General features: G+C 45.7%; 1 protein-coding gene across 1 annotated transcript; it reads left to right on the plus strand.

Annotated features, from left to right (window-relative positions):
• The first annotated feature begins 11,561 nt into the window (after nucleotides 1–11,561).
• LITAFD (LITAF domain containing) lies at nucleotides 11,562–16,064 on the plus strand. The gene is made up of 4 exons (XM_064390958.1): nucleotides 11,562–11,652; nucleotides 13,684–13,749; nucleotides 14,855–15,014; nucleotides 15,486–16,064. The coding sequence occupies exons 1-4, from the start codon at nucleotides 11,562–11,564 to the stop codon at nucleotides 15,592–15,594; spliced, it is 426 nt and encodes a 141-aa protein (XP_064247028.1). The 3' UTR covers nucleotides 15,595–16,064.

Genomic DNA, 16,064 nt, shown 5'->3' on the forward strand with positions numbered 1-16,064 from the left:
TGCACCAAAGCGTGCAATTAGACAATAATTCAGGCATCTGACCACACTCTGTTTCTTACATCAGAAACATCCCAGACTTGCCAGCCAGCTCTGCTGATCAGTTCTTTCCAGCATCTCAGTCCTCACCACTGAAGATAATTACCTGGATGTGGATAAGGAACTTCCCAAATGACCCTGAAGGTTAAGGGTCCACTCCTTTTCCTTCCCAGATCAGCATGATGATCTATAAGGTGTTTTTGTGTCATGTGCATCATGTAGGTGGCAATCCTGCTGATTCCCATTGTTAGAAAAGCCTGAAATCCCTTTAATTCAAGCAGAAAATGTGACACCTCTTGGACATGCCAAGCACAGCCCAACTGTATAATCAGCACTGTCAGCACCACAGTCACGTCAGAGGAGCAGGCTTTGTTCTCCCTGCATGAAATTTCACAATTCCCTTTTTTTTTTTTTTTTTTTTTCCAGTCTGTGAGTCTAATCCTTCACGGTTCTGGCTCTAGCAATTGTTAAGGTGTGATAATAAGCAGGAGCTGCAATTCCACTGCTGTAGGAAGGTGTCTGCTCTGGGTTTCACACTGTGCTCCATCACTCCCAGGCACCCAGGGCTCAGCAGTGACCTCCAGCTCCCTGCAGCTCGGCCTGCCCTGCCCAAGCCAAACTCTGCTCCAGGCTGGAAGCACAAGAATTTCTGTCGGTGGCAGGGATGTGTTTGCAGGAAATTAGAATTTGTTGTGAGTGCAAGGGCTTCTCACCTAACAGGACAGTTGCCTCTTGAAAACCATTAACAGCCATGGTGGTCAAAAGCAGCAAAATTTTTAAAAAATGAATTAATTTTGAAATGTTCTCACTGTCTTTTCCCATGTGTTGTTTCAAAACTTTTGAAATACCAAGTTAGGATTGTGGATTTTTTTTCAAAATCCAAAAAAAAATATAAAACAATAAAATACTTTTCATGAAGGTATTCCTTGCAAACCAAGAGGGGCATTCACTCATCTTTCTTTGATTCAATGATTAATTTTGAACTAAACTGTTAAGTGTTTTCTGCCTCACATCAGCAATGAGTAAGACTACATGGATGTATAACCATCTTTCTGACACCAAGCTCAGAGCTTTTAAAGCTGTTATTTTAAAAGGAACAAAACGAAAATGTAAAACCCATGACTGTTGTGCTGTTAACAAAACTAGCTAATGGCTGAGGGCTCAGATCAGATGAGTTGCAGAGGGTACAGTGACTTTTCAGATTCCTGCATGATGTGCTGTTGGTGCTCTTTCTACATCTTATTTCAGTAAGCAAATTAGCAGAAAAAGCCAGTGTCTAATTTGTCATACTGGAGATAATTTTTCATGTGGAAAGCATTGCACAGAGGTGGTTTCTGCTTTAAGCTTGTGCCACGTGTCACCCAAATATTTACTTTGCACATGAAAGCGACTCATCTCCAGATCTTATCAGAGAAGAATGGTGTTTCATATTTGAGTCACTCTTACCCTTCTTGTGCAATCAGTGTTCCAACAAAATGCTGCATTCAGATACTGAGCAGGGCAGGCGAGTTCCAGCCAGGAGGAGCTGGGTTCACCTGTAGTGAACTGGCATTTTACCTGAGAAAGGAATTCTTTCCCCCTGCACTGTTTTTATGGCAGACAATTGCAGGGATATTCACAGACACTGAGTTTCCTGAATTACAAAACACAGCTTCAGATCCCACTGGCTGCACACAAATACCTGCTGGTGTAAACAGGGGGGAAATGCACAAGGGCTCTGCTTTCTGTAGTTAAAAAAATGGTTCAGATCTTTCTCCAGGCTTTATTAGCAAAGGACCTGTACCCATTGTTAGTTTTCCAGTGGCAGAGAAGCTACATCAAAACATGAGTTATCTCTAATAAGATCTCAATTCAACTTGATTTTTGTCATTCTTTAACAGAAGTTGCAGTCAGCTGGGCTAGACCTGAACACAAAAGAGCAAGCAAGAGGCAATCACACTTCAAAGAACATATGAACTGTTTAATAGAGTCAAAGAGAGAATTGAATCTCAGTTTCACCCACCTACAAGTCAGAGGCACAGCTCTCCTCCTAAAAGTCATGAGCCACTTGTCTGAGGCCCCCCTAAAGTCAGTGGAGAGCCACAAAAATCTCTTTTGTGCCCCATTCCACCTGCACAGGGGGGTGAACAAGACCTGTTCACTGCTCTGATGGGTGCTCTGTCCTGTCCCGGGCCAGGTTCCAAACCTCCCAGAGCTTCCCCAGGAGCAGCTTCCCCTACCTGGGGCACGTAGGGCTTGAAATCCAGCAGTGCTCTGCAGAAATCCCCAGGTGAGAATTGACAGTCTTTATCTCACACGAAGGTCCTTCTGATCTTAACTCCACAGTTACAACATCCACAGTAAGAAACAGGGCTACAAACTTTATGCAGGAAAATAAAAAGAAACAAAAAAACCCCATAAAAATCTTGAATCCAGTTTTCCCATCCTATGAGAAACTGTAAGGAAAAATGGGAAAGAAACCACCAATAACAGTGAACAGCTCCTAGATGCAGCAAGTGGCTATTTTTTACAAGGATAGGAAAAGCAGTCATCACTTGATGGACTAATTTACAATGATTATTGCACCTTGTTTGTCCCTGATAGCATACATGACATTCAGGGGGCTGATACCATCTCTCTCCTCCCAAGCACCACACTGTTTCTCCTAGAGCAAGCACAGTAATTAAGGTTGGGAAACAAAGCCAGTTTACACGTGTAAACCAAAGTTTAGAACCACCGACTTCCCCCACAGGCTGGGAGTCCCTGGCAGGGCAGCATGAGGGACAGAAGCAGTTTGGAGGAGCAGGAGGGTCTTTGCACCCCCAGCCCAGCTGCAGCAGGGGCTGGAGCTGCCAGAGCACCAGTGCCACCGGGAGCGGGGCACAGAGCTGGCACTGCCCCTGCCCACCTGCACAGGGCCCCGGGGCTGCAGGTGGGCAGGGCCTTGCCCAGGGCCAGCTGGGTGCATTAAAGCTGCTGTAAATATTGAGGCACTGAAGCCATCCTGCATCACAGCCAGAATTTTTGTGCATGAGTACTGCAGGGTGCACTCGTGGTTCCATCACTTCTCCTCTGCTGTTCAAGGACAAGGAAAGACAGCCATCCCCTAAGCAATGGCCCCTTTCCCCCACACGGATTTCCTGATATATTTATATATAAAAGGACTATCCTTAAATCCTTTTTTTTCTACAGATATTACTATTTTGACACTCACTTCCCCCTTTTTTTCCTTCCACCGTGTTTTCTCTAGACCTTAAAGCACCTCTATAAGAAATAGTATATTGCAATATGAACATGCAGTGGCTTTCCAAAGAAAATACTATCAAAATTAAGTCCACAAAGAGTTTGAGTTTCAATAATGCAGCATCTTAACATTTATATTGAAACTGATTTATTACAGTCTATTATTTTTCTTTACATGAAGACAACACAGAGGAGTGAATAACTTGCCCAATATCACACAAGAAACCTGTGAAAAAGCAAAGATTTGAAAGGCAGAAATGGGATCAGCCACAGCTAGTGTCAGCCATTCTTTCATACTTTAGTTTAGCCTGGAGATGTGACTCCTGAGAGGTGAGTCTGCAGCTGCTCTGATGATGTGTGTCGAGCCCTGAGTGCTGAGCCTCCACTTTGGCAGTGAAGCAAATCTGAGTAAGTGCCCTGTACGTGTCCTTCATGTTTGGAGGAGAGGCAGGTGATGTGCTGTCACCATTAACAGCGTCCAAACCCACCAAAACATCCATTAACAACAACAAATAATCTGTTTCCAGAGTTTGCAAGTTGTGGTGACAAAAGGGGCATGAAACCTTGGAGTGCACAACAATTCCCTCCCTTCTTCCTTTTCCCATGGCTGCACTGGGAAATAAAATATTTATAAAATGTAAAATAAAATATAAAACTCTATTTTGCTAATTATTGTGCAATCCTGGCTTTCCAAGCTCAGGGGCTTCCTGCACTGCTGCAGCCCTTTCTTAGAGAAGATTTTGCCCAGGAGCTGAGCCAGCAGCCTGTTCTGTGCTGGAGATGTGAGTCTGCCAGACAAACCCCGGGCATCCTGCTCCATCCTTGTGGGAAGCTCTGGGAATGGGCTCCTGCTGTGGAGGAAGAACTTTGTGCAAAACAGCTCTGCAGGAGGTTCAGATGAACAAAAACAATTCTTACTGAGAAGGTCACAGGGCCACTGTTGCACTTGGAGGTGCCAAATGTGGGGCATCTGAGGGAGATGGTTTTGTCTGTTTCTTGCCTTGCCAATATATTTTAATTGGTTAATTAATAAAATTCAGTTAGTTTTCCCCAAGTCAAGTCTGGTTTGTCTGGGGTGGTGATTGGTATGTGACTTCATCTCACCTGAAGAACATTTCCATGTTATTTTCACTGTTGAAGAGGAGAACAGGAGCATCTGGGTGGGCATCTGGCAGCCCACCACTATTACGTTCTGTTTTCTCAGGCCAGGGTTTTATGAGCCTTTAAAAGGGAACCTAATACACCCAAGGATAGCTTAGCTATTACCTTTGGAGGCAAATAATGAGCAGGATGGCTTCTGCTGCAGTGTTAGAAACAAAAAGGTTTAATAAAAGCCAAAATAATAAACAGAAATTCCGAGCCAGGTACAGAGGTCTGCCCCTGGTAGAAACACGTTCACAAAAGCCTCGTGGTTCCTTTGTTCTCTCTTTTTCTACCTTATGGCCGAGGCAGGACTTTTTGGCTTCTATCCAATTAGGTGACCCCAAGGTTTTAGTGAAGTCTCTGGGGTCCTATAAGGTGGCTTTTCACCTGATCGTTGGGAGAAACTTCTGGGCTTCCTTCCTTTTTTGGGGGACAAAGGCTAGTTTGCCACTCTGTCATTAGGGGGCATTCTCCTACACTCCTTCACACCACAAAGCATCTATTTAACAAAAATCCAGCTCAGCCACAGACCTGGTTACCAAGAAGATCCCAGTTGAAATATCAATAGTTACCCACCTGCACCAAGATCGTTGGAGATCTAAGCACACCTAATTGGTCAGAAATTTAAAGTGATCATTGATCTCAGTGATAAAATATCAGAGCCCCAGATACACCTGTACCTGTGGTTTTTCCTCCTTTTCTCACAGAGAAGCACAGTGGGTGAGGATACACACTTTTCTCTCCATTCCCTCCAGTTATTCCTGTGCTGCTTCTCATCATATCCCTTAGCATTCAGCTTAGCACAAAGGAGAATTTCTGGGATACTGGGAACAAAACCAAGCGACAAAAACAACCTCTGGTGCGAGCCAGTCCCGCAGCATTCCTGGTGTGACAGAGCAGGTGTGAGCCGAGCCGGGCTGTGACAAACCGGGCTAATTACACCCTGTGCTGCTCGGGTGTCACGGCAGAGCCGGGCCATGTCCCTGCCCAGCTGTGCCTCTGTCCCCACGCACAGTGGGGCACAGGCATGGCTGTGATCCCCTTCTGAAGCTTTCCTGCTCCCGGGTGTGCCAGAGCTGCAGAAAGGTAAGAGATTCAAAGGGCCTGGGGTCAAGGCTGTGTTTGCTCCTCGGGGGGCAGAGAAAGGGAGGGCACAGAGTGAGCTTGGGGACTGTGGCAGCGCTGGCTCTCTGCTGTCACTGTCAGCTTCTCCTGATTCAATTGGCAAGCTCTGAGGATCTGCAAGCCTCTCTCTTGGTCCTAAAATCCAGGGGCAAAGATTTTTCTCAGGATATTTTCTCTTTCTCCTAGAACAGATCAGGGATGGAAGAGAGGAAAAGGAGCTTTCAAAGATTTTTCTCAGGATATTTTCTCTTTCTCCTAGAACAGATCAGAGATGGAAGAGAGGAAAAGGAGCTTTCTGAGAAGGTGGAAATGAGCAGTAATTAGGACAGAAATTCAAACTAATGCACCATAGCTCACACCTAAAAGCAGGGCACATACCTGCTTGCTTTGAGTGGATTTATTCATAATAACTTTTAAAGAGTTGCTAAACCAGCTCCAGGTGCTGTAGGACACATTACTTGAGCTGCTCTATCAGCTTTCGTTTGAAGGACAAGTTATGGACTTTATTTTTAAAAGAGTGTAAATGAAATGCTGCCTACCCATGAGTCAATGCTGTTGGTGAGGGAATGTTCATCTATAAAGGAATTAAATTAAAAGTTGGCAAACATCAATTTTTAAAGTAATGATTAAGTGCTGGGAACAACTGTGTAAGGCTGCCTTCAATTTTGAAAGCTAAAGGGAATGTGAAAGAAAAAATTGTGTTCATAGAGGACAAAGGCTGAATCTAAACTCAGCATTTCCCATCTTCTCTTTGGTCCAGCTGTAAGGCATAACCAAATGTGACCATGTCACAGCAGAATTGATGTAGTATCTCCCCAGAACAATATTTCTGTCCACAACAGAGCTAAGGAAAACCAAGATTAATTAACTGTTAAACGTCACTGTGGCAGAACAGGAACTGAGGCCATTTTTTTCCCCCAGTCCAGGTTAATGCACAAACCACTGGACAATATTTCCCTTTGGTGGCTATTACTCTATTTTTGGAATGGTAATTAGGGAGGGACCAGTTCTAATGCAATCCCAGGGCTCAGCTGTGCTCACCCTCCACAGCAAGTGCCCTTTAAATGTGAATCAAGTTGGTCATCTCAAGGGAACAAGGGATTATACTTCAAACAGTAAATTAAGGAACAAGGTTTAATAGATAAACCTGGTTTGAATCAAAGGTTAGCACAGAAAGCAGTGATGGATCTTATTCACTATTTTAATTAATAACCTTCACAGAAATATAGGAGTGGCTAATAAAATGTATGACTTAAGAAACAAATTATGGAAGCAGAAAATCTATTACATGGAATAAGAAAAGTTAGAGACCTGCTGTGGCAGTATTTGTGTGCATTACAATGCGACAAAGCAGCCCACTTAAAAAACTAGCCAAAATTCCAGCTGCAAGCTGGGAGTTCATTAGTACAGAATGACATTGGAGGAGAAAGACCTGCTGCTGGTTAATGACAACTTAAATACAAACCACCAGCGTGAGGTGGCTGGGAAAAGGAAATAAGTGCTGCTGGATTATTCTGCAGACAACTTTTCCATTAAATACAAGATGACATTCATACCATTCCCTAGGACAGAGGTCACTGACCACTCATGGGGAAGAAGGATGAATTCACTGTACAGAAATGAAAGGGACTCAAACCTTGCTTAGTCCTGTGAAGGGCAGGCTGCAAAGGGACAGGGATGTTCTCTGGGCTGTTCCCTGGGAGAAGGTTTTCTGTAAAAGCATGATGCTGGCACAGCAGCACACAGCAAGCAACTGCTGTTAATAATTCCAGACTAGAAGGTTTGTGAAAGCTTACAGTGTTTTGAATGGCTCTACAGTGAGAGCAACAGGAGCAGTAAATGCACTGAATTATAGACCAGGGCTCCCTTCCTGAAGGACTAACCCAACACAAACATCTGATGTGGGACAGGAAAACCCAGGCAGTGCCTGCCTTTCCAGAGCCCTGTGAGTGGAGTGAGCCAAGGCGCTCAACAGACAAGAAAAGGGAAGCAGGTGAAGAGTTTGCAATAGGAAATATGGTGCATTTTCAGTCAGTTCCCCTCAGCTACATCCTCTCCTTTTGATTAGGCTGGTAACCTGATTCAGGCTTAAAAGCCAGAATAACTGTGATATTAAAAAATTAATTTCATGAGTAAAGAATGGGGAATTGGCAGAGCATTCTTCATCTCCTTGAAAAGGTTGTCTACTCCAGATATAATGAATACTTTCTAAAGTCCAGCTTCTCATTTGCTGCCAGCACTCCTCTCTTTTAGCTTCTATTTAAGCACGAGAATAGGCAAATACCTGAGTGCTGCTCCCCAATTATGTTTGTCTGTATTAGAGCTGGAACTATTCCTTTTTGAACATCTGAAAACCCTCAGCACATTGTGAACGTTACCTGAAATGACCAACTTTGGACTAAAGGGAAAAGATCTCTCCACTGAGGAATTCAGTGTTTCATTGCTAGCCAAAAACTGGAATTAACTGCTTCAATCAAGTGAAACAGGCTCTTGATATTGTTCAAGCCCTAGATGTAATTGCATGCCAGCAATGGCATTTTATGGCCACTCTTCAAAATATCGGAAATTTAAATTGCCTCATAAACACAGCTGGAAGGGCTAAATGCCCAGGAAAACATTAAACTAGTGATGACAGGAGAACCAGAACACATTGCAGCAAAAGCCTGGAAGCCTTTGGGCCAGTGTCCTAGAAGCCAACAGGCCACTGGAGAAAACTGCTATTCCTCCACGTGTCCATGAGATGTGGAGATAATTTACATAATGTTTTAATGCAAACCTTCCAAAATACCAAAATTTTGAATCTATATTCAAACCCTATATTCTTCAAACACCCGAATCTTAGAGTTTCCTCCCAAATTCCTGTTCTCTTTTTTCTGTCTCTGAGCACATCCTCCCTGAATGACAAATCCCACACTGACAGCAGATGAGGCTGGAAAGGAGATCAAGCAGTTCTTATAAAGTCACTGCTTGCTGAGATGCCATCCTTGAGAGCCAGGCATGAACCTGGAAGAAGCATTAGTACTGCAGGGAACTTTGGTTTTCAATTGAAATGCCTTTCCAAGCAGAGATGACTTCGAATGACCCCCACCTGTGGGGTTATCAGCCAGCAGGGACCTTCAGGAGGGACGAGGGACATGCAGAGCTGTGGGTGGGAGGGCAGAGTGGGGCTGTGCCCTGGAATTTCACAGCTCAGCAGCTTTGCTTGCCAGCCCCAGGCTGCTCTGCACACCCAAACACAAGGTCCTGGGGCAAATCAGAGGAAGATGATGGAAACTGCCTGCCCATCCTTGCCTGGGGTCTCTCCCTGGGGCAAAAAGGAGAGATCAGTGCCTGCTTGCACTGAGCTGGCTCCTTGTGCATGTGCCTCAGGGTGTGATTTACTTCTTGTTTTAAATACTGATTTCCACAGGACTTCAAAACAGCTTTATTTTCCCGTGCAAACCGGTTTATATCCATGTGTAGACGAGACTAAAACTTGAGAGAAGACAGGGAATTGTTTCAATGCCCCGGGACTATGCAGTTCATCCTGCAAATCAAGCAGTTTGCAGTAGTTGAGTCAATCTGCCTGGACAAACCCAGCCCACCCCGGGAGAGCCCCAGGAGCTCTGCCCTTGCTCTGTTTGCTCAGGATGACTGCAGAGAGGACAGCTCACATCACTCCTGAGCCATTCCTTGTGACCCTCCTGGCTGTCACTGCCGGCAAGCTTACAGGGCATTTTCCTGCTCTTCAGGAACTGCTTCCTGGTATTTCTCCTTATGAGCTCTTCCTCCGGGGCTACTCTTCTCTATCCTGTCTTCCTCTCCAACATCTGAAAAAGAGGGGAATGGCTTGCTCTAATTTATGGCAACAACACCTGCAGGTTTGGGGGTCAGAGCCCTAAAGGCTGAGTGTGCACCTCACTCAGGGCTGGAGCCAAGAGCTGAGAGCGAGCGCCCCTAGGCCAGATTAAAGGGTCTGCAGAGCTGCATAAACACCCCTATAAAATGCCTTTTCTGGACCTCTGGACGCTCAGCATTGAGGCCCAGAGGGTACCCGAGCCCCTGGAGCTGAGCCCACCCAGCCCTGGGGCATCCCCCCCATCCCAGCGCACACAGCCGCTGCAGGCGGAGCAAGGAACCCAAAGGGAGAGAATTCAGACTTTATCAGCCTCAGCCCGCAGCTCCCGTGCTCCAACAGATCCAACACAAACCCGGCATCCCAGACCATTCCCTCTCTGCTGATTCCCTTTGCCCCTCGTGTCCCGCACATTCGCCGGTGATGCTATCCCGATCCCTCCCGGGCGGGGCCGGGATTAGTCAGAGTGTGCTTGCAGGTACCTCGACAAGTTCTCACTGTTAGCCATCATTATTGCCTCCTACCCCTGCCTCTTGCAGGCGCCTGCCTGGCCTTACAGGCACTGGATGGAATTCAAAAGCTCTTTCCTCTTTTTCCTGTTTCGCAGCGAGACGGATTCTGCACAAGTGTCACCCAAATGGAACCACCCAGTGTTTACTGCACCAAGATAGGAATAACACAAAAACTTGGAGACTCCCTGTAATTTTCCCCACTAATCCCTGTCCCAGGGAAGCAGCTCTTGGCCAACACCAGCTAATGTAACATCATCTATCACCACACTCCCGGCCCACAGTCACTACTGACAAACTCCATTTCTTCTCCCTTGCTTCTCACAGCTCCATCCTGCCCAAATTCTCTTGACTCATCTTTTTTCTTCTCAGTGGGATCCTCATGAAGCTTCTACAATGGCCTGTTAACATCTCTGCCATTCCCAATCCCCTGGTTTAGCTCCTTTATAACAATTACAGAGATGTACCTTTCTCCAGCCATCCTCTCCAATCCATGTATTTTCAATTTCCTTTGGTATTTTCGGCTTTAACATGGCCAAAGCTGTATTTCCGATTTTTTCTCCACACCGTCCTATTCTCTCAATGATTCATTCTGCTACCATTTTTCATATCACCTGACGTTCATCCAGATTTGTGAAAATTACAACACATCTTCCCTGGTGATATTTTCAAATTCCTTTTTTTTTTCTCCCTGAGGGACTGATGCTTTAACTCAGCACTACTGATCCTCCCTCTTTTGTCCTCCCCCTCAACACCCCTTGCAAACAGACCTGTTTGGGCCATCCTGCCTCGCCCAGCAATTCCTCTGCTGCTTTTCTCTGACCTCACACATTCGGGCAGTTTGTGCATCTGTGCTCCTTTTTTCCCAAAAACTTCTCTTTCCCCCCAAAACCTGTGCAAAAAGGCTGTCCCTTTCTTCTGCAAAGGACTCCTCCAGTAAATGTTAGCAGGAAATCAATCAGTTAATGCCGGTTCGAGGGGCAGCTAGGAATAATTATCGCCTTTGCAGGGCAGTGATACAAACACACATCCCCATCCTGTCCTCTTCCTCCCGCGAGGATCAGCTCCTGCCAGCCCCTGCAAAACACACATTCTGTGGCCTCATCTTGCTCGGGGCCTCAGGCAGCGCAGTCACCCATAATAAGGATGTTTCCCAACAAAAGCCTGTCACCTACCGATGAGACAACAGTTTCACAGGACAAATCTGGCCACGATAACAACGCTGATAAGTTTGCACAATAACCCGAAGAAAGACAGACCCGAATTGCGCTGATTGCACTGACTCAATCACGCAGGAAGGTTTTTCACGGGGGCTCCAAATGCGCTCTTCATTTGATTACTTTGAAAACCCATAGAAAAAAAAAATAAAAAGTGCACAATTAACTCTTTCAGTCCCGAGTCTGCACACTTTGAATAGTGTTTTCTGGGGAAACATCTTTAGCTTCCCAGCACAAAGAAATACCGGCATTTCTTTTATTAAGATGGTATTTTCTGCCCTCCACCTTCCTCACCATGACAGGACCTGACTGCTCTCCACCCTACAAAAAACCAATGTGAGAACTGCTCATTTCCCTCTGAGCACACCCGAGTGTGAGAAGCAGCAGCTACAGAAGCACTGGCAAGTCCAGGGCAGGGAGAGCCACGCAGGGAAGGATTTATTTTGCCCTTCTTTCGGCAGGCGAGGCGCAGAGATGTCCGGGGAGAAGCAGCGGCCGCAGGTGCCCATGGTGATGTACGAGCCACAGCGGCCCGAGCCCTCGGCCCCGCCGCTCGGCCAGGACGGTGAGCGGGGATCCGGGGATCCGGGGATCCGGGGATCCGGGGCTCCAGGGACTGCCAGGGGCTCGCTGGGGGTTGTTTTCCAGCACATCACCCAGCACATCTGGGGCCCAGCCTTGCCAGGATGTGATGGGTTTAGAAAGCGTCTGTGCCAGCATGTAAACCCCGGGCTGGGATGGGATCTCCTCATAGAAACACCATTAGGATGTTTAAAAGTCTCAGCATCCACTATAATAATTATTTATTATAATTATTAATAATAATAATAAATATTTTTATTGGTTTATTCAATTTTTTTAATCCACGTGCTTTATTGTAGCTGTATCGCTACAATTACTTCATATTCCTAACGTGCAAGTCTTCAGCCAGCAAAGTCTGTACGTGGATGGGCTCTGTCCTGCTTTAATTGTCATCAGTTTTGCAGAGTTCAGGCTTTTCCCACTATCCCTGCTGGCCCAGCTGCCCTCCCCAGGCTCTGCAGGGATGAATGCCCCACTGGAAGTGCTGACAATTCAGCGCCAGGGCTGCAGGAGGGTGCCAGGAGCTGCTGCTCTCCTGGGTGGGCTTTTCCTTCTGGACACAGGCACTGCTCTCACACTACACAAGCACTCCCCATCCTCAGTGACTGTACCTGTGTTTCCTTCCTGCTGCTGAGGAAATTGCCATTTACTGGACAGGGCTGGAGAAAAAAACCCAAAAGTGAGATCAGGCAGTAACTAACAGCTGGATGTGTCAGCCGTGGGCCTCCAAACCTGACTCATTTTCAGAGCACCTCGCTCTGATCAGCTCTCTCTGTAAATATTTTTGTCCTCAAAGATCTCTCTGGCCTCTTTCTAAGCTCAGCAGAGCTTGCAACAGGCTGTGGAGAGGGAGTCTCACTTGGAGCCACTCGGGCAAGGCACAGGCACTGCCCACACCCAGCACTGAGCTGCAGGGTCTGGTCCTTGTGTGGGAACTCACTTGCACTGAGCACATTCCTTTTCTAAATCAGAAGGAAATTATTTCAGTTTTAATTTTTTTACAATTTTCCCCCCTACAAGTAACACCCCCTAAAAACCAAACTAAAAACCAAACAGAATAGTCCTCAAAACCAAAAACTAAGCACCAGCCCACCACCACGAAACCCAAATGCCATTGCAAATCTCTACCACTTCTGGCAAGGCATTCAAGAAAATATTGTTAACATTTATTTCACCTTTGCCACTATATTTTATCCCAGTCTGGAAAATTCTGGGTTTATATCCCATTTGTATCCCTGTGTGCTCATTCCCTGGTTGCACCCACATGGTTGGTGAAAATCTTGAGCACAGGCTGGACTCCCAGCTCAGGGCTGAGGGTTTCTCCAGTGCTGTCCAGCCAAGATTTCCCTTAGGGACTGTCCTCCTGCCCCAGAGCAGCCCTGTGCTAGGTACCACATCCCCCCAGCTAGCTGTAAAGCTTTTTACATGGATTTATTTTGAATGTATTCATGAATGTATTTTTTTAATACAGTCATTTATTTCACCTCAGGTAGGCTGATTGCATTCTTAATTTGAAAGATTAGCAAAAGAACTGAAAAGCTTGAGGTGTCTTAGTCACCAGCTTCCCTTCTCCCAAAGCAAAAGGAAAAAGATATTTTAACTTTTTATTTTTCTTTCTAGAACAGAGTGGGGTGAAATGTCTTTGTTGAAAGCTGATAAAGTTTAAACTAGTAAAAAGGCTCTAAATACTAAATAGTAAGGGTAATTACCACTGAAGGTAGAAGTGCTGTGGGTCCTTTATCTGTGAAGTCCTGAAATTAAGATTGAGTATCATGGAATGATGGAGCTGCTGCCATTCCTAAGAAATTATCTGATTTCTCAGCTTTTATAAAAGTGAGACCAGCCAGCCACTGCAGCTCTTCTGGCTTTGAAACCCCAAGAATCAGTTCCTGGCTGTTTCTCCCCGTGCTGGGTCTGGCACTCCCTGCAGGCCCCTCTTGTCTCACTCCACGGGGATTTTGGGAGGCAGGAGCTGTTGGCACTCACACATTTTGCCCTGTTTTTCTTTGCACAGGGGGCTATGAGTATCCTTCTCCCCCACCTTACTCCTACAGAGAAACCACCATCATCGAGGAGCCAGGTGAGCCCAGGGGTGCCCTGGGGCTGCAGGAGGGACATGGGTTTGCTTTTACCACCAGCACAGAGGGTGGGGGTTTCTGACACAATCACAATCTCTTAAGCTGGAAAATTTCCACAGAAATGTCAGAAGAGAAACTAAGACAAGGGATTCAGACTTGATTTTCCAGCATTAGCCAATCTACAGAAGTACCCATTTGAAAAAAAAAAACCAAAAACAAACCAAACCAAAAAGGCCAGAAGCCAGGGCCTTCAGAGCACATCATTTTAAGGCCACTGTTCCTGTTCTAGTCACCTTTATGAAGTGGAGAAGCTCAAAGGATTTTCTGAGGAAAGGCTTTGAAGAACAATCAGTAACACCTCATACAGGAGGAAAGGAGACATACATTTTTAAATATCCCTAAAACCAGAAGGCAGTTGAACTCAAATATGCTTTATCCTAACAGATACCTTCCCACTCCTCAAGTTTTGCCTCAGGCTACAGTATGAAGTTGTACCCTAAACATGTTTTAGGATCATTAAAATGATATTTTTTTACTGAAAACATTTCTGAAAAAAAAATCCTTCTTGTACCTACAAGGGGTGTGCCCCTCAGGGAATATGACAGTCAAGTCTAGACTGCAAAAACATGAGCTGGAGACTAACTGAGGACAGCACCAGCAGCTGTTTGATGGCATTTATGTGTAAGAATAACTGCTTTGATGAATTTCTCATAACTACTGAAAAGTTGATCCAGAAAGTTCCCCAACCTCCTTCAAATCTGTTCTTCAGGGAGAAGAAGGATTTTGATATCATTTTAAATATCAGAAGACAAACCCTCAGTGTCAGAGCAGATCCAGCAGCGGGTGGTGGCACTGCCTGCCTGGGGGGTGTCCCACAGACAATTCCCTGTGTGTGTCCTTATCCAAGTAAACACTGGCTGGTTTAGGTGCAGTGTGTTGGGATACACAGAACCAGCACTTAGGAATTCTTAGGAATACACCTGAAATCAACAATAACAATACAGATGCCACATTAAGAACCCACATTCTCCCAATTTAGGCTTTATAACTTGCAAAATATTTCCTGTGCTTCTAATTTGGCTGCTTCTCCTCTCCTCCTGAGCTCAGTTTATTTGGTGCCCCAGCCTCCCATCATCGTGGCAGGGATCTTCTCCAGCAAACCAACGTCCACAATCTGTCCTTCCTGCCGCCAGCACATCACCACCCAGGTCACCTACAGACTGGGCAAGCTGTCCTACCTCCTGTGCACCAGCCTGTGCATGGTTGGGTAAGTTTCCATGGGCACTGTGCAGCTTCAGCACAGCAGAAGCTTAAAAATGAGTAATTAAAAATCAAAGTTCTAGTGAGTGCCTGTACAGACAGTTTGCCCTTCTCCACTTGATGAGAAGCCATCCTGTCCCTTCTAGATGCAGTCATCATGGCTGCAGGGGATGCAAACTTGCTAAATTTAACCCAGTATGTTTCACTTTTCATAAGACAAGCAGAAATTAGTACAACATTGTCGACTTCCCAACTGTAATTTAGAATCAGGCTCAGGAACAGACTCATGCATGAGACGTCAGAAGCGAAGAAGATTAATTTTTTGGAAGATACTTTAAACATTAATAGACTTGGGAAAGAAGTGGATTCACACAGTGAAAAGGCAGACAGAACAAGGCAGGGGGAAATCACAGTTGTGGCCAGCAGAAAAGGGAAGCCAGAAATCATTCTGTGCATGTCCATGTCCCTTTGGCTCCAGGTGCTGCTTCGGATGCTGCCTCGTCCCTCTCTTCATCAGGATCTTCAAGGATGCAGATCATTACTGCCCATGCTGCCAATTTCACATTTATAGATACAAAAGACTATAGAAACAAACTTTATGCAACCAGATGACGTAAAGCCTCTATTTCCTAATGGCATAAGATTCTGCACATAAAACTACTGCTAGGAAACTCATAGGACTACGCTTGGGTTCTGCAGCTCCCTTGCTGGTGAACCCACCTGGTAAACTCCAGTTTAGCACCACACGGTTGGACTGGCTTTAAAACAAAAAACACTTCAAGACTAATTTGCACTATCATTTAATTTATGCTCTATTTGATTCGCTGCCCTGTGCTGTGAAGTTCCAGCTGGTGAGTTCTTCAGCTCCTCTCAAATCTCCCACCCAGCTGGGACACAGACTCCTCCGGACCTCTCAGCCCACCACTAACCAAGGTTTGGACATGGATGTTTCAGAGAAGCTCCTGCCTTCTCTGCACTGGAACTGACAGGCTGGGATTTCATTTCCCTCTGCTCTTCTCCCTGCAGGATCTACCCCTGCAGGGCTGTGGGTGGTACA

The sequence above is a fragment of the Passer domesticus genome, chromosome 15, assembly GCF_036417665.1.
Source record: "Passer domesticus isolate bPasDom1 chromosome 15, bPasDom1.hap1, whole genome shotgun sequence".
Lineage (NCBI taxonomy): Eukaryota > Metazoa > Chordata > Aves > Passeriformes > Passeridae > Passer > Passer domesticus.